General features: G+C 35.3%; 1 protein-coding gene across 1 annotated transcript; it reads left to right on the top strand.

The window, feature by feature from the left end:
• Window positions 1–5,099: 5,099 nt before the first annotated feature.
• Window positions 5,100–6,818, top strand: LOC129488201 (dnaJ homolog subfamily C member 17-like). Its single transcript, XM_055290077.1, is given in 3 exon segments — window positions 5,100–5,223; window positions 5,226–5,819; window positions 5,822–6,818. Coding segments are annotated over 3 exon segments (939 nt in total). The 3' UTR covers window positions 6,043–6,818.
• Window positions 6,819–26,135: the final 19,317 nt, after the last annotated feature.

The raw sequence follows: 26,135 nt of genomic DNA, 5'->3' as shown, positions 1-26,135 counted from the left end.
AGAAAAAGCATGATACAAATAAGCAATGCTCAATTTCAATCATTTCACCAATTGTCTTTGGGTCAGTTGGTGACTTCATTGTTCTTGGCTTGGCCCACTTATGTGTCTGGGGATTAACTAGCCTCTTTGCTTATCTAGGCTGTGCACACCTGGCATGACTAGAGCAACACAGATATACTTCACATTTCTTACCCTCCAGTAGACTAGTCTGGGTATGCCCTTATGGTATTAACAGAAGAATGAGAGAGGAGAAAAACCCAATCATATACACACATTTCAAACTCCTATTTGCATGACATTGGCTAACATTCAATTGGTCAAAGTAAATCACATGACCAAACCCAGAGTCAAGCAATGGGCAAATCCAAGTGAAGTGGCAAAGAACATGGAAACAGGGAGGTGTAAAACATAGGCGGATGGTTCAGTGGCTCATGCCTGTAATACAACCACTTTGGGAGGCGGAGGCAGGAAGATGGCTTGAGTCCAGGAGTTTGAGGCCAACCTGGGGAACAGTGAGAACTGGTCGCTACCAAAAATATTTTAGAAATTAGCTGGGTGTATCCAGCATGGAGGCTTATGCCTGTAATCTCAGCACTTTGGGAGGCTGAGGTGGGTGGATCATTTGAGGTCAGGAGTTCAAGACCAGCCTGGCCAACATGGTGAAACCCCATCTCTACTAAAAATACAAAAAGTTAGCTGCTGGTGGTGGGGGGCACCTATAATCCCAGCTGCTCGGGAGGCTGAGGCAGGAGAATTGCTTGAACCCAGGAGATGGAGGTTGCAATGAGCCAAGATCATGCCACTGCACTTCAGTCTGGGTGACAGAGTGAGATTCCATCTCAAAATAAATAAATAAATGAACAAATAGCTGGGTGTGTTGGTGTGCACCTATAGTACTAGACACTAAAGAGGCTTAGATGAGAGGATTGCTAGAGCCCAGGAGTTCAAGGCTGCAGTGGGTTATCACTGTGCCACTGCACTCCAGCCTAGGCAAGAAAGACCCTGTCTCAGAAAGATTTTTTTTTGAAGGAGGGGGAAAAAACACATAAGGGTCATTGACACAATATTCTCACCATTTACAGGCCTTAAACTTAAATTTTTATCTCTTTCACATTTAACATATTTTTTAATATATCTAAAGTCATATGAGAAAATTTATGGTTAATTCAAGATTATTAGGATAAATAATATGTTTTGTTTCTATGTCTATTGGCATATCTGCACAACCCATATAAAGGTGATTTTAAAAATTACCTGTGTAAAGGGAAGATTTTGCCGTTGGAAAGCACATAGAATTCATTAGCATTGAAAGCAAATTTGAATGGTCTGTCTGGAGTTCTTGGTATCCTATTCTCTCTGTGTATGTAAGAATGACTTTTGTCTTTAACATATCAGTTGTTTAGATGAATATAAAAATAATAGTCACTAATCCAGATGTTTCATATCAAATTAATTCAAGAAAAATAAGTTTATATAAATTAATAATATCCATCGAGCTCTTCCCACCTCTCCAATAAAGTCAGAAAATTTGGAACACTAAAAACAGTGAGAAAAGAACGCACAGTGGATCAGTAGAAAAGAACATAAAGGCATAGAAAGAGGTGAAATCTCATAAGGGTGATGGAGAGGAAATTTATATACAAGAGTTAACATTGTGCATGTTATTCCAAATAGAGTTAAATACTGACTAAAATATTATTATTTTCACAGAAGAGTTGAGGAAGGTAGCACTCATTTAGTTTTCCATCTGCAGTTATAACCAAAGGAAAAAGCTTGTGTTGAAATGTCTAGCTGTGGAGATGTTTGTCAATGCAGACACTTTTATTTGTAACTCATGCAATGTAAATAAAGCAAAGTAGAGGAAATATTGTGGTAAAAGAAAAAGCTATATATTTTTTCTTTTTAAAATAGACAAAAAATTTGGCAAATAAAATATAGAATTTCTAAACCATGATTTGTAGAAAAGTGAGATTTTATATATATATACTTGAATAAGTACATCTAAGAATATGTACTTGAATAAGATGGAATGAAAAATTTTTATACGTGTGTAGATTTGTAGATAAAAGATGATGTCTGACAATGCTACATGATATCAAGAAGTAAGCAGAGTACATATCTCAGCAAATTTTGATGCATAAAATCAAGATTCTTGACAAATAACAAAAATTCATATCAAAGCACATTTTCTCAAAACAAAAGCTTTACATAATGAAAATCTTTAACACTATACATTGGTTTGTTGTTTTTAAAGATGTGTTTAGTGTGAAATGTAGCACATAAGGATAATTAATTACACTTAAAATATAAACCTCAATGAATTATCAAAATGTGAACTCATGTAATTTATAGAAAAATCAGGAAATAGAATAACTTAAACTAACCAGAATCCTATCTCATGCTATATCTTAATGATTACCTCCTTTCTCCTGGGGTTTTTAGGATGCTTCTAATGTTTTGCATCTTAAACTACAGAAGATTCTATTGGATTGTTAATTTTGTATAAATTGATCTAGTTATACACTTATAATTTGTGTACATATTTTATATTTCAATTTTAAAAATGTAACAATGCTTTGTTATCATAAAGTCCTTTAACTCTCCTTGATTGCTAGTTTATTAGGACATATTTGACACACTATAAGCCCCTAGTATAGGCAAATTTTAACCATGAGTTCTCTGAGTGGCAAAATAACAATAATAGCAACAACATCAAACTAACAAACGATATAAAACAAGTTTTAAAATGAGAGTTTGGGAGTTAGAAGTTTGTTTTCTAAAGGTAAAATTTTCTGCTCTCCACCTTTATTGGGATGGAATTTGTTCACATATGTGAGCAAATCAATATTCAAAATTGAGAGGCTATAACAAAATAAAAGGGGAAATAACTGGATCAATTTGAAAAGCCCTGAGTTTGCATAATAATTATTTATTTGAAATCTGTTTGTGAAACATGTCTCTCAGTACAAGAACTAAATCTTACACTTGGGTGTATGGCCAGCACAAAGTGCATCACTTTCATTTATTTTATGCCAAATAAATCATTGGAAGGAAGGAAGGAAGGAAGGAAGGAAGAAGAGCTATTAAGGTGCAGTGGAAATACATGAATCTTAGATGTAAGTAGGGCTGAATTGGACCCTGGTTAAGCTATGTACGTATTTTCTGCATCTACAGAAACTTTTTCATCTTTTTAAGTTTTGGGCTTGCAATATTCAGATTCAAAGTAACAATCATGTGAGTTGGAAAAATTAAGTGATACATTTCATGCAAAATTTGTATTTTAATAATGCATCCAAATGTGTCCAAGGAAAGATAAATGTTAACTTCCCTGTCTTTGAAAATTTTGTACTGTGAAAGTGTCTGTTTTTATTGACTTAATGGTTTATTTTGTAAGGATTAATTGAAATGATATATGTGCATGCCCCTTATAAACCTAAGAGTACTAGGGGTATTATGAGGTGTACATATTAAATAAAATTTATATTATTCACCAGACACCAGCTTTTCTAGGCTGAGCCAAAATAGAAAAACAGGCCATAAAAAGAGGGCCCAGCAAATCAATCTGTAACGATCACTAAAGCATCACTGGGGTAAATCCACAGTGCCAGTTATTTTTGGTCTCTATAGCGAACTGTCCCTTCACAAAACTAGCAAATCCTATTTTTTCTGACAAGACTGGTTAAATTAATTTTCCTCAAATTGAAGTTTAATAGAGCAATGGTAAAGTGTGCCCCTAAGTAAGTAAAATTAAAATAACCCAAAATCCAAAAACCTTTCATCTGTTTTCACAAAGTGAAAGGATGCAAAATGATTACCCTATATAGAGATCATATTTAGGGCTGTTTTTTAATACATTATATTACTAAGACACATCATTAAACACAAGTAGAACTAAACTTTGTAGGCCTCAAATATCATTAATAGCCTTATAATATTGTCTTGGAATTTCTCAGCTCAAGCATCTATAAATTGGGTTTTCCTGAATGAGTGCATTTTTTGCTTGAATCTTTAGTACTTCTGATGTAATCTGAAAATACACATGTTCCCAAACCTTCTATACTCAATTTTTAAAATGTGTAAATGCGGTAAAGATCAATTCTTTTTTTTTTTTTTTTTTTTTTGAGACACAAACTCACTCTGTCTCCCAGGCTGGAGAGCAACGGCGTGATCTCGGCTCACTGCAACCTAGCCTCCCAGGTTCAAGCGATTCTCCTGCCTCAGCATCCTGAGTAGCTCGGATTACAGGTGTCTGCCACCACATCTGGCTAATTTTTGTATTTTTAGTGGAGATGGGGTTTCACCACGTTGATAAGGCTGGTCTCAAAACTCCTGATCTCAGGTGATCTACCTGCCTCCACCTCCCAGAGTGCTGGGATTACAGGCTTCAGCCACCGTGCCTGGCCATTACAGACCAATTCTTAGAAACTTATTTTCAACTTGTTGAATGTATTTGTAAAGATGAGAGAAAAATATTAAAATGTTAAGTAAGGTTTCTATTTTACACTGTATCAATAAAATGTACATATTTTTAATGATTTTCTTAAACGTATTTTTTCCCTCATTTTTTTTCTGTCAGGTATAATTGCACCCACCCACCAATTTTAAATATAGCATAATGTCAAAATCGTCAGGAAATTAACAGAAATTTTAAATTCACAAACACGTGATCTGGAACAGATATTCAAAAAACCCCATTAAGTTAGACATTATCTCCTATTTCAGGAACCCATCTGCAATATTTTAATTAGAATGCTTCTTTCCTGAAAATGCACATTCATTCTGTATGCTATTAAAATCATCCATAACTAAAAGTAAATAATGCTGTTTTAAAATATTGCAATGCATTTTCATGACTTGCCTTGCCTATGAACACAGGAATTTGTTCATAAATTATCTTTAAGAAATATGTAAATCTCCATACTTTATGAATGAGAAGACCAAATCAAAATAATATGGCAGTCTGGGTTCATTTAGGAGATAAACATCACACAGTAGATTAGCAGGGATGTTTGATACAAAGCAGTATTAAGCATGGTTAAAAAAAAAAAAGAAGAAAGAAAGGACCGAAAAATGGAGTACGAATCTGTCAGGTCAGAACCATGGCAGTGACCAAGGAGCTCTTACAGATGGACCTGTACGTGCTGCTAGACATTGAGGAGAAGGTGGCAGACAAAGAGGTGGAGAAGGCACATAGGCAGAAGGCCCCCTCCTGCTACCCTGAACTCTTCCACTGGCAGCTGAACCCTTCCACCAGCATTCTCAGGCCTTGGAGGTGCTGACCGATGCTGCAGCCAGGGCTGAGTATGACAAGGTCAGGAAAGCCAAGAAGCAGGCAGCAGAGAGGACTCAGAAACTAGATGAGAAAAGGAAGAAAGTGAAGCTTGATCTGGAGGCCTGGAAGCGGGAGCGGCAGCACCAGGCGGAGGGGGAGGGGGACGAGGAGGGGGAGGAGGAGGAGGAAGAGGAGGAGGAGCTGGAGGAGAGCCTGAGCACCAGGACAGTAGAGCGAGAGATCAAACGTCTGAGTGAAGAGGGTTCCCGGCAGCTGGAGGAACAGCAGAGGCTGATCCGGGAGCAGATACACCAGGAGCGTGACCAGAGGTTGAGGAAAGACAAAATACTAAAGGCCAAGGAACCCCCACTAAAGCTAAAATGGACGTGCAAGAAGGCTCAGGGGGAGGTAAAAGGTGGCTTCTCCAAAGATGTCCTCCTATGGCTTTTGCAAAAGTATGGACAGGTTCTCAACCTGGTGCTTTCCAGTAAGAAGGTAGGCACTGCTGTGGTGGAGTTTGCGACTGCCAAGGCTGCGGAGCTGGCTGTCCAAATGAAGTTGGCCTGGTGGATAACCCTCTGAAGATTTCCTGGTTGGAGGGAAAGCCCCAGAGCACCGTGGGCCCCAGCTGCCCAGCACTGTCAAAGGGCTCAGTGCTGTCGGTGAGGGAATACGAGAGCGTCATCATGATGCACATGCGCCACGCGGCCGAGCTGCAACGGCTGATCTCAGAGATGCACCCGCAAGACCAAGAGGGGCAGCGCATGTAACCCTGGCTCCAGCCACCCGCCCGCAGCCTTTTTCTTTAACGTCACCAATAAACTTGTTTGTTTGTTTTTAAGAAAAAAGAAGGAATGATAAGATGTAAGGAAACTCTGTATGGTATCTTAGGGCTGATGGAGAGTACTCAAGGACAAACTTGGAAGGTGTTCAGACTTTGTTGGAGAAAATGTGGGTCAGTTCACTGGATACCAGGAAAGTTCACAATTTTGGCCAGACCAGAGCTGATCTGAGTTCCTTGGTAAGTGAAAGGCCACCTCCAGGGTATAGGGGATCAACAACTCTAAGCAAGTGTATCCAAGGGATTCCCCGCAATTGATGGGGCCGGAGATCTTTAGAGCGGACAGTCTGTGGGGCTCCGGTTTTCAGAGAGTGCTGTGGAAAGATTATCACCAGACAGAGGCTGCAGTGTCACAGAGGAACAAAGGCTGGGCAGGTGACTGGGGCAGGCTCTACTAGCTATCCTCACCCCCGTCCTGCTGACACCCAGCTCACACAGGAAGTCTGTAATGCACTATTCCTCAAGCACCCTCTACTGCTCTTATCAAAGGAAAAATTATTTAAAATATTCTGCTTTAGAGCATATGTTGAAATGTGAATTCAGAGCCGAGAAATAATAAACTGACAACTGACACAAATGATTATTAGGGATACTTTAAGTCATTTTTAGTCATTTGAGGAGAAAACTAAGTCATCAATGCACTGCATGGAAGTAAAAAAGTCAAGTGATAAAACCATAACTAAATAAACCCAGACTGCCACATCATTTCGATTTGGTCTTCTCATTCATAAAGTATGGAGACTTACATAAACCTTACAGATAATTTATGATCAAATTCTTGTCTTCACAAGCAAGTGGCTTGGTTCTAAATGCAAATGTAATTCCAAGTATAATTTAAATGCTAGAAATTCCTCACAAAATTGCTATACTAGGTTTTCAGTTATGGGCAGGAATACTAACTGAGATTGCATCCTTCATTATGATTTATAAGTTCACCCAACAAGCCTAAGCAGATTATATTCACATACTGATAAATTTAATTATGGCAGATAAGTGGTTCTTAAATTTATTTTGTCATTTGTCCTTTGTTTTGCTATGTCTTGTGCTTCCTTAACTATTCTTAGTTCAAAATTCATATTCATGATTTCAAATTCAGGCTTCTCAGAGTTGACGTTTATTGGGCTTCACCTGAGGTATTTGAATATATTTGGTAAAATCATTATGCTCCCAATAAATATGTAATAAAAGAATTTGTCGGACATGAATAGACACTTCTCAAAAGAAGACATTTATGCAGCCAAAAAACACATGAAGAAATGCTCATCATCACTGGCCATCAGAGAAATGCAAATCAAAACCACAGTGAGATACCATCTCACACCAGTTAGAATGGCCATCATTAAAAAGTTAGGAAACAACAGGTGCTGGAGAGGATGTGGAGAAATAGGAACACTTTTACACTGTTGGTGGGACTGTAAACTAGTTCAACCATTGTGGAATTCGGTGTGGCGATTCCTCAGGGATCTAGAACTAGAAATACCATTTGACCCAGCCATCCCATTACTGCGTATATACCCAAAAGACTATAAATCATGCTGCTATAAAGACACATGCACATGTATGTTTACTGCGGCACTATTCACAATAGCAAAGAGTTGGAACCAACCCAAATGTCCAACAACGATAGTCTGGATTAAGAAAATGTGGCACATATACACCATGGAATACTATGCAGCCATAAAAAATGATGAGTTCATGTCCTTTGTAGGGACATGGATGAAACTGGAAAACATCATTCTCAGTAAACTATCGCAAGGACAAAAAACCAAACACCCCATGTTCTCACTCATAGGTGGGAATTGAACAATGAGAACTCATGGACACAGGAAAGGGAACATCACACTCCGGGGACTGTTGTGGGGTTGCGGGAGGGGGGAGGGACAGCATTAGGAGATATACCTAATGCTAAATGACGAGTTAATGGGTGCAGCAAATCAACATGGCACATGGATACATATGTAACAAACCTGCACATTGTGCACATGTACTCTAAAACCTAAAGTATAATAATAAAAAAATAAAAATAAAAAAAAGAATTTGTATAGTCTTTCTTACTGTCTGTTACTGAAATAGTGGTAGAGGGTGTGGAGGGAGAGCTGGGTAATTCCATTACATTTTCATTCTCCCAGAACCCAATAACTGACATGAATTGCCTGCTACCCTGGCCCAGTCAGAGTTCCCTTCCCACTACCTGCAAAGCAGTCTCACCTTAGACAGATTTGGATCACTTTGAAAAAAATTAATAAAATTAAACAAGAAATAGGCAAGGAAATATAAACAAACAAGATATGATGTTTCTTTTCTTCAGAGAAATATACAGAGCAATCAATAGAAATAATCTAGGAGAAGAACATAAACTCATTACGCTAAGCACTGATGAGAATCAGAAACAAGCTTCATTCATTGGAAAGCTTCCAGACTTGAGTTTCTAGGTGACGACTTAGTCAAATCACCAGTCAGATGTTCTTATGAAACTAGCAATATTTTGAACTGTGCTTGCTTAGGATGAATGAAAGAAAGATAAGTTGAGAAGTATCCCCTTATTTATTTGGAGAAATGTAGACTTTGTGTGTAAAAATCAGCAATAACATTTCCTAATGTTTAATAAGTACTCAAAATATTAAGTCATCAATCACATTATATAACAAAAGTATGTAGTATTTTTATTCATACAGATGGGTTGCTTTTTAATGCTGTCATTTGGAAATAGATCCACTTAGTATAAAAAACTTTTTTTTACAGCTTTAAAGCATTTTCTCGTTATTTACTATTCGCTTATTCATTAATTTTACTTACTTAGTTCTTTCTTTCTTTCTTCTTACATATTTTTATTCCACATTTCTTTACCCTTTATTTTTTATTGTTTTAAATTTTGGTAAATACATACCAAGAAATAATATGGCAGTTAGAATTCCCAAAATTGGATGTGAAGTGCACACACAAAAAATTAGAGAATATTTTTTAAGTATAATGTCATATTTGTTTAAGAAAATTTAGAAGATACAGATAAGTGTGTACATTGAAAAATTCAAACACTCCAAATTTGATCAAAGTGGTGAGGGCTCCCTACTCGTACTAACACCAGAGTAATAGACTATTCCTTATTGCTTTCTATTAACTCTGTCCACACCTGGCAACTAGTTTGTTTGTTAAACTTCCCTAAAATCATTTAAGTTGAATATGCCATCCATTTTTTGTCAGTGCTCTAAAGTTTTAGAATGACTTAATTTCAATATTTCACCAAAATCATTCCCATGAAATAAGGATAGTTTACTTGATTGCAATACAGCAAAATATGATTATCAAGCTATCAGATTACGGCTTTGTGTTATGCTAACAGAGAAAGATTCCATGAGTAATTCTGAAAGCCTTAAGCACATTTTCATTTAGATATAAAGACAAGAATATGTCAAGAAAGAAATGATAAAAATATACATGATAATATATATTTTAAGAAATGAATTAAAAAATATTTATTTTTAAAAATTAAACAGAGGACACTTTACCATATCAGAAATAAGAATGTAAATATTAAAATAAAATAAGGTCATTACAAGATTCTGATTTTTAGCATCACTGAAAGAATCAGATTTAATCATATAGAAAACTTTCAGATGACAGGCCATTGATAGAGGGTAACTTTTTGTTTGGTGAGTGGGGAATTCTTTGCAAAGAATTTTGCATACTGTACTTAAGTTTCTCCTAAGTTAGAAATAATTCATTCAGTTTTTCTTAGGTTAAAAACAATTTGTAACCCTCAACTCATACTTGTAGGAATATTTTTACATTTTTTGTCTCCTTAAAGTTTTCTAGTAATTAAGACACCAACAATGTTGTCTAACAGTATGTGTCAAGGTTCTTTACTCAGTCTTAAAAAGGCCTACAAAAAGATCCCATGAAACTTTTATTGTTTGATGATAAGATGAAAGATATTGTATTATAAAGTTTGCAATTTGGCTTATCTTGAAAGATTGTCAAGAGCTAATATAACCAACATTTTGAAGAAGTAAATATATTACAGTAAAGCAAACACTAAAACTCTGAAACAAAACAAACAATATGGTTTCAGGAAACAAAATAAACTTCCCAGCTGGGATTTCTCTATGTCTTTTTATTGGCATTGTTGCTGTTCCAGCTTGCTGTTACTATTTTTTAAAAATAATTTCTCAAAAAAGATAAAGAAAAATGGCATATTCAGGTATTTGGTTAGGTTGATGAACTGAACAAATATACATGTCTCACTTCCTTCTAAAATATCATTTAAATTTTAGTAAATAGGTGTCATAGTTTGGATGTTATCCGCTCTAAGTGTCATGTTGAATTGTGATCCCCAGTGATGGAGGTGAGGCCTGGTGGGAGGTGTTGGGTCATGAAGGAAGATCCTTCATGGCTTGGCCCTGTCCTCATGGCAATGAGTAAGTTCTTGCAAGATCTAGGTATTTAAAGGTGTGTGGCATTTCCCCCATCTCTCTCTTGCTCTTGGTCTTGCCATGTGATGTGCCTGTTCCCACTTTACCTTCCATCACAAGTAAAAGCTTCCTGAGACCTCCCTAGAAGCCGAGCAGATGTCAGCATCATGCTTCCTGTACAGTCTGCAAAACCGTAAGCCAATTAAATTTCCTCTCTTTGTAAATTACCCAATCGCAGATATTTCTTTATAGTGACGCACCACAAGAATTGCCTAATACAGAAAGTTGGTACCAGGAGAGAGTTTTGCTACAGAGATACATTAAAATGTGGAAGCAACTTTGGAACTGGGTAATGGGCAGAGGTTGGAAGAGTTTAGAAGGCTCAAAAGAAGAAAGGAAGATGAGGGAAAGTTTGGAACTCCTTAGAGACTTGTTAAATGGTTATGACCAAAATGCTGATAGTGACATGGACAGTGAAGTCCAGGATGACAAGGTAACAGATGGAAATGAGGAACTTGCTGGAAACTGGAGTAAAGGTCTTGCATGTTATGCCTTAGCAAAAAAATCTCAGCTGCATTTTATTTATGCCTTAGGGATCTGTGGAAGTTTGAAATTGAGAGTGATGACCTAGAATATCTGGCAAAAGAAATTTCTTAGCGCAAAGTGCTCGAGATGTGGCCTACATTCAGATGTAGGAGCAAAGAAATAACTTAAAGTTGGAAGTTATATTTAAAGAGGAAGCAGAGCATAAAAGTTTGAGTAATTTGCAGCCTGGCTGTGTGGCAGAGAAATTAAAGGCATTATCAGGAGAGAAATCAGAGGGCTGTGAATCAATCACTTGCTAGAGATATTAGCATGATTAAAAAGGAGCTAAGTGACAATAGCCAAGACAGTATGAAAAGGGACTTAAAGGCATTTCAGAGACCTTCAAGGCAGCCTCTCTCATCACAGGCCCAGAGGCATAGGGGGACTTAATGGTTTCATGGATCAGGCACAGGGTATCACCATATTGTGGCATTCCAGGAGGGTATTCCTAACATTCTGGACACTCTGGTTTCAGCTTATGCTCAAAGGCCCCAAATATATCTCAAGTTGCAACTCTCAAGGATGCGAGCCATAAGCTTTGGTGGCTTCCATGTGGTGTTAACCTTGTTGCATACATAGTGCAAGACTAAAAGAGGCTTGTCAGCCTCTGTCTATATTTCAAAGAATGTATGAGGAAGCCTGGGTGCCCAGGCAGAAGCCTGCTGCAGGGGCATAGCCGTTACAGAGAACCTCTACTAGAGCAGTATGGAGGGCAAATACGGGGTTAGAGGCCCCAGACAAAGTCCCCACTGGAGCACTGCCTAGTGGATTTATGGGAAGGCGACCACCATCCTTTAGATTTCAGAATGGCAGCTTGCACCCTGAACCTGGAAAAGCTGCAAGCACTCAATTCCAACCTGTTAGAACAGCCATGGGGGCTGTACCCTGCAAAGCCACAAGGGTGGAGCTGTACTAAGCCTTGGGAGTCCATTTCTCACACCAGTCTGACCTGGATGTGAAACATTTAGTCAAAGGAAATTATTTTGGAGCTTTAAGATTTAATGGCAACCCTGCTATGTTTTGGACTTACTTGGAGCCTGTTGCTTCTTTTTTCTTTTGGATAATTTCTCCCTTTTAGAATGATATTTACCCAATTCCTATATCCTCATTGTATCTTGTAAACAAATAACTTGGTTTTGATTTCATAGACTACTAGGTGGAAGGGACTTGCCTTGTCTCAGATGAGAATTTGGACTTTGGAATTTTGCATGATGTTGAAACAAGTTAAGACTTTTAGGGGACTATTGACAGGGGATGATTGTATTTTGCAATGCAAGAAAAACGTGAGATGTGAGGGGCTATGGTGAAATGATATAATTTGGATGTTGTCACCTCTAAATCTCATTGTAATTCCTGATGTTGAAAGAGGGGCCTGGTAGGAGGTGTTTGGGTCATAGGTGAAGACGCCTCATGGCTTGCTGCTTTCATTATGATAGTGAGAGAGTTCTTGGGAGATCTGGCTATTTAAACGTATGTGGCCTCTTCCTCCTTTCTCCCTTTCTCCTGCTCTCACCGTGTGATGTGCCACTCCTGCTTTGCTTTTTGCCATGAGTAAAAGCTTCCTAAGTCCTCTACGGAAGTGGAGCACATGTTGGTGCCATGCTTCCTGTACCGTCTGCAGAACTGTGAGTCAATTAAATTTATTTTTTTATAAATTACCCAATCTCAGGCATTTCTTCATAGCAATGTGAGAATGGCCTAATACAATAGGTATGAAAAAATAACATAGCGATTCAGAAAAGAAGGTCATCATTATCAGTAAGTCAATGGTTTAGAGATTCTTTGAAAGATGGGAAGTGAAATACTCTGCCTTGATTGCACAGAAAGAGAATGGAGGAAGCCACAGGCCTAAAACAAACAAATGATTAATGCGGCAGAGATGGGAGCATGTCTTCTCGAGGAACAGCAAAAAGGGCTCCAGACGTGAAGTAGCTATGTATGGAAAATGTGAGAATTAGTTATAAAAGCTAGAAGAGTTAAGTGGATATATACTATTTGCCAGGCCCAATAACGTTTTAACAGCAACCTGACTAGGTAGGTGTCATTTTTATCTCCATTTAAAAAAAAACAAAAAACAAAAAACAAAAAAACAGAGCACAGTGTCACATCATTACTAAGTGTGAAAACCAGAATTTTATATGCTGACTTTTTGGAGAGAGGCTGAGCCTTTATCAATTAAACTTTACCACTCCCTTTACAGCATAGGCTAGAAATCACTGAATTCTACAGAAAAGCCAGGTCTGTCTCACACTTGTCTTGCATTGTACCTCCCTCTTCCATACTGTGAAAATGTTCTTTCCTCTGTGAAAATATGCCTTCATTTTCCTCTCCTCCCTCCAATATCACATTTTGATAGAATTAATCTTTGGGTGTGCAGCATAATGTCATTTTTATTTTTATATTTCTGTTAATGCATATTTTCCTATCCCGTATTGCATTGTAATTGTTACAAATCTACATTAATCTTTTTATTATTAGCACAAGGTATAATACCTAAAACAGAGTAAGTACTCAATAAATTTTTATTGAACAAATTTGAATTATGCAGACGGCATTTTGGTTGAAAAAGCTGACTAAACTGATCAGAAAAAAATACATAATTCATTCTGGCAATGCAAAAAAACACATATAGGTAAACTTTAAAATAATATAAATATAAAATAATATAAGCTTACTCAATATAGAAACAAAAGCAACTAGGGATATATATATATATATATATATATATATGCAGAGAGAGAAAAGTAAGGGTCATTTTCTATCATTGATGGTTTACAATAAAGAATATTTTGTTTAGCATTTTTTTTCCAATTTCTATTGACTAGCATGTAATAAATAAACCAAAGCAGAGATATGAAGTTGAGCTTAGTCTTAGTCTCTTGAATTCTTAGAAAAATATTCAGGTTGAAAGTAAAAAAATAATAATACCACTTTAACATTTTATTTTTGAAAACTCACATATAGTGTTAACTTTTCCTGTCTGCACATTATAATGTTTCTCAGAAATATGGACTTCATTTCATAAACTTTTTTTTTTTTTGAGATGGAGTCTCTCTTCGCCGCCCAGGCTGGAGTGCAGTGGCGTGATCTCGGCTGACTGTAAGCTCTGCCTCTCAAGTTCAAGTGATTCTCCTGGCTCAGCCTCCCGGATAGCTTCTACTAAACCCCGTCTCTACTAAAAATACAAAAATTAGCCGGGAGTCCTGGCGGGTGCCACCAGTAGCTGGGAGTAGTAATCCCAACTACTCGGGAGGCTAAGGCGGGAGAATTGCTAGAACCTGGGAGGAAGAGGTTGCAGACAGAGCGAGACTTCATCTCAAAAAAAAAAAAAAAAAAGAAAAAAAGAAAGTAATCAGTGTGTCAGTGTGTCATCTAGAAAGCCTCCCTACAGTATTTCCCAACATTTGTTTATCTCGAGTAAATTTTTGTACAAATGCCCACAAATTCTAACAAGAATTTGAATAGTTAACATTTTATTTTAATATCTCTAAAATGCTCTCCCATAATATATTGTTAAACCGTTCCCACTTTCAAATTTTCTTTCAAACATGTATTTACTTATAAGACCATGTTAGCCAACTGAATTAGAGAGCATAAATATCATCTGAACTAAAGATAATAGAAATAAATTCCAGGCATAGAAAATGTATGCCTAAAGACCCCAGAATGACCACAAAGGATATAGACGGCACAATTTAATATTTTTCATCCCTTAGAATAACTAGCTGGTAACTCATTCAAATTTTCTTTTTGTTTTTACTGTGCTTTCTATTGCATTAAAGAAATCTCCTTACAACAGTCTTTCTTTTAAAAAGTTGCTTCATTTGGTTTAATGTCAATTAGGGATTTTAAAATTAGTTTCTTTTCTAGTTAATTCATTGTAGACATTCTTTATTTTCCTTAGAAAGTTTAGCCTCAGGGTTTCATGACACTGCTACTGTATTATAGGATATAAATAGAACTGCAGTCTCCGTTTCCTCTCAACCTTTATAAATTCATTTCTAATGACTGAAGAGCGTGCAGCAGCACTCAAAAATATATCAGAGTTTTTGCAAAGTCCTTATTTTCAGCATGAAAAAAGAACTCCAAATTGGGCCCCGTTACTTATAGTTCATTTATTTGCTGGACTAGAAAGAAAAAAAATGAATAACCTCATTATAGTTCAACTTTGTCTTACACATACAAGAAATCTTTTATCATTATGATGTAGCAGTTATCTTGAGTTAAAAAATGAAATTATTCTTTTAGCAGACTATCTTCCTCTCTACTTATTAGGTTCTGTTAAAAGTACATTTCTTACAGAAAATGCCAATGTCTGATTGGATTTTCAACACACTACATTGAACTCACTGCATATTAAATTGAGTTTTCCAAATTCTCTTTTTCCTCATCCTATTTTTTTTTGTTTTCAACTTTAGAAAGTACTTAGAATATGTTCTATTCTATTTGCATTTTAGAAGTTCTACCTTATTATAGGTTACATTAAACCAGAAACTGGGCTCAGTGAATATGATTATTAAATTATTATATTTAAAGTAATATATATATTTATTTTTATGTGAACAAATACGGAGTTTGGCTTGAGGCCATGAGTTTGAGACAAGCCTTGGCAACATAACGAGAACCCCCAATCTCTACAAAAGATTTAAAAGTTAGCCAGGCTTGGTGGAGTGCCCCTTTGGCCAGCTACTCCAGAGGCTGAGGCAAGGATCCCTTAAACCCAAGAGTTTGAGTTTACAGTGAGCTATGATTGCACCACTGCACCCCAGCCCTGGTGACAAAGCTTTAAAAGTAAATAAATAACTCATCAAATTCTTCTTTGAAACAAAGTACATACTCATGAAAATGTATTATGAAGAAACTGATAAGGCTGACTTTATACTTAGCGAGTAATTAAAGGAAGTACAGTGAAGACAGAAGGCCAAACTAAATGTATCCAAAGAAATTAATGTAGTTACACTCTCAGATAGCAAATATGCATGGTACACCAATAGCTAAACATAACTTTAAATGACTCATTAGTTTTATCTCATCTTATAAAAAGTATATTTAATTAGTTAAAATTTATTAACTATGGAGGCCATTTGAAAAATTAAAATAAATAAATAAATAAATTTGGTTACAAGATTATGTCTTCAATCACTTCAATGAGTTGCAATACATTAGCAATAAAGTCAATATTTTATAAATCATGGTACATGGTAGAGTTTTAAAACATAGACATCAATTAAAACCAAAACAAAAGCTGTGTTGTGTTGAAAGTAATAGTAATTAAATATATATTTACTCACTCGCAAAAATGGCAAATAGTGTTTTTTTCTTACTTTGTTTTAGTTTTGATTCTTATTTTTGACTTTTTTTATTATAGATATTTTCAGATGTACACAAAACTACAGAAAATGGTAAAATCAACCATCATGACCTATTCTTGCTTTTTTTCTTTTCACAAGTTCATTTAAACACAAATCCAACCAGGCAGGATGGCTCACACCTGTAATCCCAGCACTTTGGGAGGTCAAAGTGGAGGGGATTACTTGAGCCCAGGAGTTCGAGACCAACCTGGGCAACATAGCGAGACCCTGTCTCTACAAATGAATGAATTAATTAATTAGCTGAGCATGATGTGTGCCTGTAGTCCCAGCTACTTGGGAGGCTAAGGTGGAAGGATCATTTAAACCCAGGAGGTTGAAGCTACAGTGAGCTGTGATCACGCCATTGCATTCCAGCCTGGGCAGCAGAGAGGGACCTGGCCTTATAAAATACATATAAAAATAAGTAAGTAAAAAACAAATCCCAGACATCCTATGTGATAGATAATACTTCAACATATTTGTAAAACCAACATCATAGTCAAAAAATTAAAATTCCTTAATATTATCTAATAATGCCAGTCTGTAGTCTCAATTAAAAGTTTTAATTGTCATTACAAATGCATTCTTTATAACATTGCTTTGCTTTAATCAAGATCCAAATAATTGTCTTATCTTCATTGACATGACTTTTAAAATTATTTTTAATCCCACTGTTGTTTAAAACTGTTTTATTGAAGTACAACCAACAGTGTAAGAAACTGTACATATTCAAATTATATAATTTTCATGAGATTAGGCATACATCCACATCCATAAAACCACCACAATCAAGGAAATGAATAAGTCCAGGTCTTTCTAATCAATTAAGATGAAATATCTTTTTTTCTATAACCATTTATCTCTCCTCCCATCCCCATCACATACCTGTTGAGGGACACTTGTCACGTATTTGTTAAAGACATCCAGCCTGCTGCAGTAAACACTGGCTGTCAGTGCCCATATATTTAGACTTCACTTTAAAAATGTAGCCAGTGTCTATTTCTTTGCCTGGGGTTTCCTTCAAAGCTTTACAAAAGGTAGTCTAATCCTGGATGACAAACTGGAATTAACATGCCTATATGATTGAGGTATAAACCAAGGAATGACAGCTGGTGGTGCAGAAACACCTCAGTTCCCCGGCTCCTTGGATGGAATGTCTCTGAAGAATATTGTGTACCCCTTTTCCTAGTGTTTCCTGGTGTGATGGGATTAGGCGTTTCTCCCTAGTGGTAGCTGGTTCATATGTAGGCTTTATGGCTGCCTTCCTTCTCTTCCCACTTTACCACTCCCAATCCATGGTCCATATACAATAGCCATTGTTTAAGGATCTGCTTCTGGGGAGCACCAATTAAGACATTTGCCTTACAGATCTTCTCACTTTTAAGGTTTGGTTAATTCCTGAATTCATTTAACATTCCTCTAGTTCCCTTATAATCTTAAATTTATAGTTATGCTAGATGTTATAGTAGTTAAGAATGCTTTTCTTTTGGCCATGAGTACTTAATAAGTGGAGCTTATTCTTCATATTAATAAAATGTTATATTTTATACATATTGTATAGGTTTTATCATATACTATGTGTTATACATCATGTTAATAATAACTTTTGGGGTTATAGAGGAAAAATTTACAAGGTGAAAATCTGGGAGAGTGAATTGCATTATCAGTACTATAGAAAGTGATAATATGGACTTAAATTTTCATAGATAAGGCACTAAAATAAACATTATCTTGTACTTACATTATATCTTTAAAGAGATTTTGTAGAGTTACCCCAACTAAAATTTACACATGAATATTCAGTAATTATATTGGAGAAAGTCTTTCAAAGTGAAACCCATAACATTTTAAAATCAATGTCTTAAAATAATTTTTTAAAATAAAGAGTTTGAATTGAATGAACTCAATGAATTTTATTTAATGTTTCACAGTAATGTTCATTTTACTTACAATAAAAACACTTTAAGGTAGTCCATTTGAAATAAAATATTTATAAGTGAATTAATTAATCCCAATTCCACAATAATGAATAATCTACTTCTAGTCATAACATTATTAAACTGTATACAGCATAAGCACTTTCAGAAAGTAAATTATTGATGGGGCCACAAATCCCAAATCTAAAATATCTGTGAGAGAAAGTGAAAAATTTTTTTTTCACAAGTTGTAATTTTGTCCACCAAAAATGGTTGGCTGTGTGATAAAAGGGCATTCATTTATTTATATTTTTATTCATGGCACTTAGAAAAGGGCTAACTTGATAGCTTGGAGCTTAATAGCTTGAATGGATATAGTTTTATTAAAACAGAGCACTAACGGAATTAAGGTCTTGATTAAATCTCATTTATTCCTCTAATGTATTTATATTTTTACATACACTTGTCATTGTATATTTATGTTGATATTATCAATGTTACACGTTCATAGTGAGAAGAGTGGAGCTATCGATTATTCATATGCACCCTGGCGTGCCTGCAATTTGTCCACCACCATATATTCATAAACAGGCTTTCACAATGAAAATAACATTCCTCATTACCTGCAATAATATTTCCCCTTGATTTCTTGCATATTGACATTTACTATTTACCACTAGTTTTTTAGCCACCTCATTTAACTACTCTGAAGTTTTCCAGATATTTTTCATTGTCAAATTATTAAATTGGTGCGAAAGTTATTGCAGTTTTTGTCATTGACAGTGAAGGTAAAAACCACAATAACTTTTTCACCAATCTAATATTTAAAGTTTAGTGTTCTGTGAGATACAAACAAAACCTAATTCACTTTTCTTCATTACCAGCCCCATTTTACAGATTGTGGAGCTAAAATATAGAGAGATTAAATTTTAGACCATAATAAACAATGGTTTGTCCATCCAACAAAATTTATTGACTGCCTAATTATGTGCTAGACATTCTTCTGGGTGCTAAAGGTAAATCAATGAATAAGATAAGCAAGGGCTCTAGTCTTTCAGAGTTTAAATTCTAGTTAAATGGAGAAAAAGCAACAATGAATAATTAGAACAATTTTTTTCAGATAGTAATAAATTATAAGAAGATAGTGATGACCTTCCAATCATATTGTTCAGAGAAAAAGGAATTGTCGAGGTTAATACTTCTTCTTGTTGTAAAATAACAACATGTCATGTGCAACTATAAAAACACAAGGATTGAAATGATTGCATTTAAAACCATAACTGAGACCTCAAAAAATACAATTAAGGCAGTGGCTTCATCCACAGCCGTATGGATGTGGTGGCCATTCCAAAATTCATTACAGTAACATAGCAATTTGTTATAATGTAAATTTACTTACCTAAATGTTTGATGCATGTTATTTCAAATTATTGATTAAATTTCTAATTAGTTTCGTCATGACTTTCTGGCCTATATTTAACAATATTCCAAGATTACAGATATTCCCCAAACTGATTATCCTGGCTGTTGATGCTAGTAACAGATGCTATATCTCCTTAGACTTGCTTTGCGATTTGTCATAGAAACTGATGGCCTGATAACCTGATAACTTAATAGATTGTTTTTCAGCAGTGAAACCTTTTGTTTAAATGAAAGTTTACCTACATGCCACATATCTGAAACAGGTTGAACTGGAGCTCTTTGTTGATAAATCAGTCCACCCCTCTTGCCCTCATTTTCCTCTGTCCATCCAAAGATGATTCAAAGTAATCTCGATAGAACATCCCCTCTGCATTGCAGCATGTAACTTAAAAGTACTTCCTAATCTAATGAGATGCCTTTTAGGTTGTAGATGCCTATTGCAGGTCTATTTCCATAGGATTTAAAAAATTATTATTAAAATGCATTAAACTGTTTAAATATTTTTCATGTAGGAAGAAAAATTTTAGTATTTTTGAAATGAAATTATTAGAAAATAATTTAGATTGGTTTGCTCTTTAATTTTACTCATACCAACATTGAGCAATTCTAATGTCTTAATCACTCTATGAAGCTCAGTTCATGTTTCTCAGAATATAGTGACTGCCTAAAGTTATTGTCTTTGGGCATTTTTACAATGAACTGGAGAATCCATAAATTCCTCTTACACTTATGCTAAAATCCATCATTTTCCTTTTATTAGAAAAGAAAAGCTTAATAACATTGCCATTTTTACTATTATGTTTATGTTTCTATAACTGAAGTAGTTATGCAGTATTAACTAAATTTTCAGAAATGCTTCTGAATTACCAATTTAAAAAGCACAGTGCTACTGTAAAAAAGCAATTTACTCATGATTGTATTTTGAAACGAAGTTTTCAGTTTAACGTAACTCTACTTTGTCATAGATAGTTACAAAGTTATAGCCTTACTATAATTTTGTAAAGAATGCTTTTCTGTTCTGGTGTTTGCTTACGATAATGGCCTCCAGCGCCATGTCTTCACTTTTAAGTGGGAGCTAAACAGCAAGAACACATGACTACTAGGAGGGGGACAACTGTCATTGGAGCCTACTTGAGGGTGAAGAGTGAAAAGAGGGAGAGGAAAAGAAGAAAAATACCTACTGGGGACTGTATTTATTACCCGGGTGATGAAATTTTTTCTACACCAAACCTCTGTGACACACAGTTTACCTATAAGACAAACCTGCACATGTACCCTTGAACCTAAAAAAAAAAAAAAGAGTTAAAAAATAAATACATGAAATAGAATAAGAATTAAAATAATGACACATGCTGCTGTGCATTTTAAAAATCATTTTTGAAGAGTCTTGTATGTATATGGAAATTTCTGTTTATAGGACCAATGGTTGTTTTAAAATTCCTCCACCTCTAGAGTAAAGTGTGAATCCCACTAGGCATCTTTAAAAAATGGGCATTTTTTCCAGACTTGATGCATTGCCTTCTCTTTCATTTTTTTCAGGGGCTTCAATGTTAATTGCTTCCTAGAGTTAATATCAGCCTCAGGAAGGAGTTGCTGCTAAGCAACGTATGTGGAGAAAAGTATCCTCCAACAAGCTCTATATGCTTTTGTGGTTCATTGGTTTTTAGCTGTTCTTATATCTCCATTGATTCTGATATTTAGATTCCATTAATTGTATTAATAAACTATGGCACCATTTGTGTGCTTCTTTAGTCATTACTTTGAAAATGCATGACCAGAGATTTAAAAGCTGCTTTTAAAATTAAGACAAGTGAAAACTGTCCTGTAAATATTGTTTGGACTCTATAACAAAGAGATGCATAAATAGAAAAGTACTTTTTAAAACAGCAAATTAGACTTTGTCTTAAGAGAAAAACCAATGAACCTTGGTGACGGGCCAGAATGTAATTTCAATATGCTGCACTTGAACTAACACAAGTTTCTCAGTCTTTATATATATATTTTCTTTTGGTGTAAAACATAGTTTCATGTTTCTTCTTTTTGTTTTAATAAACAAACAATATTTTTATTTCAAAAAGCTAAATTAAAGCTTTACTGCTTTATTGCTTTACTGCCTCATAGAATACAAATGTGATAGTATTAATGATATTTTTTTTTTACAAATTCTGAGGCTTGCATGTGAGCTTGCCAAGGAGACACATAAACAACAAAAGCCCTTAATGAACTCCCCAGGTGGAATAATTCCATTTTCCCTGGATTATTTTCACAACATTGCAGAAGCCCAATAAATAGTTTGTTATTTAAAATAAAAATAAATGCCTCAACTCTGCATTTACATTTGTGGTATTCTTTTGAGGCTTTTATATTCCCCATATCTCTTAAACCCTAGCATTTAGAAAAGGATGTAACAAAAAGAAATTAGTCTAGTGATACATAAAATTTTTCATGGCAGGTACTGCCAACATCTACAATCTCAATCTGTTTGTGCTAAATATTTGTCTAATATATAAATAGAGCAAGGCCTTTATTTAGAAGATGCTGCACTTTATGGGTCAGGAATGATCTATAATGAGTCACAGGAAACAAAATAATCTTTTGAATTGAAAGATTTTTTAAACATAAGGATGGTTTAATATTGCTTATTTTTTTATAAATCTACATATATATTTAAATTTAGAATTTATATATAGTGTATCTCAAATTCGTTTCTGAAATAAAAAATTAGTGTATAAGTTTTAATAGCTACCAACATAAAAGTGAGTATATCTATCTTTAGGGTTAAGAATATATTTGTTGCAATTATTTATTTATTGTATTTACTTATTTTTTATGAACTAGAGGTGCAATAACTACACGGGTGAAAATAGGCCAGGTCTGGTGGCTCATGCCTGTAATCCCAGCAATTTGGGAGGCTGAAGCAGGCGGATCATGAGGTCAGGAGTTCGAGACCAACCTGCCAACATGGTGAAACCTTGTTTCCACTAAAAATCCAAAAATTAGTTGGGCATGGTGGCGCATGCCTGTAATCCCAGCTAGTCAAGAGGTTGAGGCAGGAGAATAGCTTGAATTTGGGAGGTGGAGGTTGAAGTGGGCCGAGATCGCGCCATTGCACTCCAGCCCGGGTGACAGAGCAAGTCTCCGTCTCAAAAAAAATATCTATATCTGTATCTCTATCATCTATCTATCTATCATCTATCTATCTATCATCTATCTATCATCTATCTATCTATCATCTATCTACCTATCTATCATCATCTATCATCTATCTATCTATCTATCTTGAAATTTCAGATGACCTGTTAACTATTTAAGGATGCTTTCTTTAATGTAACTATGAAGGAATGTAAGTAATCTTTAGGCGGAAATAATGAACAAATATCACAACAAATGTTCTTTGTCTAAAACTATAACTCTTTTGTTATAAAAATTATCGTTATTTTCAACTAACAATATATATTTTAATAGGGTACGTTTCAGAGGGTAAATGTGCAGGTTTTTTACATAGAGTTTTTGGTATAGTGTTGGGCTTTGGGTTTCTAGTGTACTCATCACCTGAAAAGTAAACATTGTACCCAATAGGTCATTTTTTCAGCTCTCACCTTCTTTCCACTGTCCTCCTTTTGGACTCCCAGTGTCTATTATTCCCATCTGTAGATCCATGTGTACCCATTGTTTAGCTCCTACTTGTAAGTAAAAAAATGTGCTATTTGATTTTATGTTTCTGAGTTATTTCACTTAGGAAAATGGCCTCGGCTCCATCCATGTTGCTGCAAAAAACATGTTTTTTTTTGTTTGTTTTTTTTGTTTTTTATGGCTATGTCCAACTAATTAAAAATTTAAAATTTTAAAAGTATGCTGATTTTTTTAAAAAGTTAATTTATATATTTCTGATTAATAGGTTCACAGAAACATTAAAAATTATTTTATTCCAATTAACAAAATATTTATGGCATTTCTGGTTTTTTATGAGACATATTTTTGGAGTTTCTAAATTTAGATAAAATGAAGTACTGCACTTCTTGTTTTGCATTAAAAATAAAAATACATTTTATATAAACAAGTAAAATAAACAAAATAGTGTATTTAGTAAATAGTAAATACTTTTGTTGCTCTAATATTGGATGATTTCATTCAACAACTACCTATGGACATTTGCCACAAAACATAAAAAATTTTCTTAAGACTATTAGGTATTTAGGTGCCAGTCTAAGGACGGTTAGTTAAATATGACTGGGTCAATCTTCTGATTTGTGTCTTCTTTCTCTTTCCTCCAAGAGAATTGGATAGAATAAAAGCCAAATAAGAGATGTCACTAAAAGTTCAGAAACATAAGAAAAAATGGTCAGATGAATATATTAGTAAATTGAAAAACATGGGAGAAAGGTGCTAAGAGGCTTCACAGTTTTGGAAGTCAGCATTAGCAATAAGGCTATTTTGATATGTTGATTTACCATTATTTCTGGTTACTATTTAGGAAGCAGAAAGACAGCAGGTTAAGAAATAGAGAAATACATTTGCTAGTTCCTCTTTTCTTTCTCTCTCTCCTTCCTTCCTTCTTTCTTCCCTCCCTTCCTTCCTTCCTTCCTTCCTTCCTTCCTTCCTTCCTTCCCTCCCTCCCTCCCTCCCTCCCTCCCTCCTTCATTCCTTCCTTCCTTCCTCCAACTGGTTTTATCATTATTTTGTAAATGGCTCTTAGAAGAAGAAAACTTTCTTCCTGGCACAAACATCAAGTAGATATCTATCTCACAATGTGCCACACTTCTATTCCCTTTTCTTTCCTTAAGGGGCTCTTGTCTCTCTGTTGTCTAGAATCATTATATTTGTTGCTCCTTTTTACAAAATTCAACAACTCTCAGTCCTTGAAGTAGAACTTTACTGAGGATCCATCATTTGTTTTCTAATCAACAGGAAAACACAGGAAAAGTGCACCCAGCACAGATTTAAATACAGATAAAAAAAAAGATGGGCTACTAAGTAGGCAAAACAAAACAAAACAAAACAAAACAAAAAACTACCTACCACAAAGGGATTGCCCATAGCTGGAGCACACAGTTATAGTTAAATGTCATTAGTCATCCCAAAACAGTGACATCTACCATTAACATCTTCCTTAGAAAAATTATGAAGACTCCAATGCAGTTGACAGGTGTGAAATGACTTGAATTCTTGGATAAGATTTTGAGTGCATCTTTTGTTAACGTACAAATGCCTGTCTCATCAATGGCGTTGTAAGCTATGCATTCTGGTTGAAATGGGGCAAGCATTTGTTAACACATAGAATTCAGCAGAAGTAGCCTCTAAATGTACAAGCACCCTGTGCTTCTCTCTTAGAGTGTTATAAGTATATGTGAAAATGATGCTTGGAATTCTCACCCCAGTGGATAGAAATTACCCTTTTACAACAGTAGTAGAAAAAATAATTAAGAGAGATGAAAGAATTGGATGATCAGGAGGGCTTTTTAATTTTTGTTGAAGTAACAAGTAGCCATTGCCCCAGTTACAGCTATTTACTGGCACAAAAGAATGAATAAGCTAGTTTACATGAGGCCAATTAAATGGTATCACCATGTATATAGAATGTCTCAAAGACATTTATATTCCATTTGGCTGACTTTCATTTTAGACTTTTAAATAATTTATTATTGCCTGCCATTTTATTCTCTTTCTGAGGAAAAAAATCAAGACAAGTAGAACTGACTGGTAATTTTAAATACAATAGCAAACCCCAGCAAATACTTTATATTTCCATTTCTGTGTCCAGTGCTGAGGTTACTGGTATAGTCATGATACAACCATAATAAGATACTACAAACAACAATCCTTAAGTAACCAGTGCAATTAAAATGTGAGACAGAGAGTGGTGATGAATCAGAAGGTGAACATCCTGACCAAAGGCAAGGCTGAATATATTGGTATAGATGGTCAGTATACCAGTATCTGGGAATCAAAGCATCCTATTTAGGTCATTTGAAGACATTCCCAGTCTAATTTGAGAATACATAACACAAGACTTGTGTCTCTTCCTGATATTATTCCACTTAGAATTCAATGGAGGGTGTCAACATCATTTATCAAATTAAATGCAAACAGAGAATAGCACTCAGGTATTTGAGGAAGGCATCGATTAGAAAAAGGAAAAGACTTGCACTGTCATTTGCAAAGAACTGGACCTCTTCCAGGATGGCAAGCTGTTCTTAAGACAGCTGGATACACAGAAAACAGTGAAACCGACACTCACATCTTTGATTTCCAGCATGGACGAATTCATAAGGAACACCTACTTCTTCAAGGTGTTATGTTCTTCAAGAGTGGCCCTTTCCACTGAGGGAAGGTGTTGCC

Source organism: Symphalangus syndactylus, chromosome 8 (genome assembly GCF_028878055.3).
Source record: "Symphalangus syndactylus isolate Jambi chromosome 8, NHGRI_mSymSyn1-v2.1_pri, whole genome shotgun sequence".
Lineage (NCBI taxonomy): Eukaryota > Metazoa > Chordata > Mammalia > Primates > Hylobatidae > Symphalangus > Symphalangus syndactylus.
This window is presented reverse-complemented; position numbering and strand designations above follow the sequence as displayed.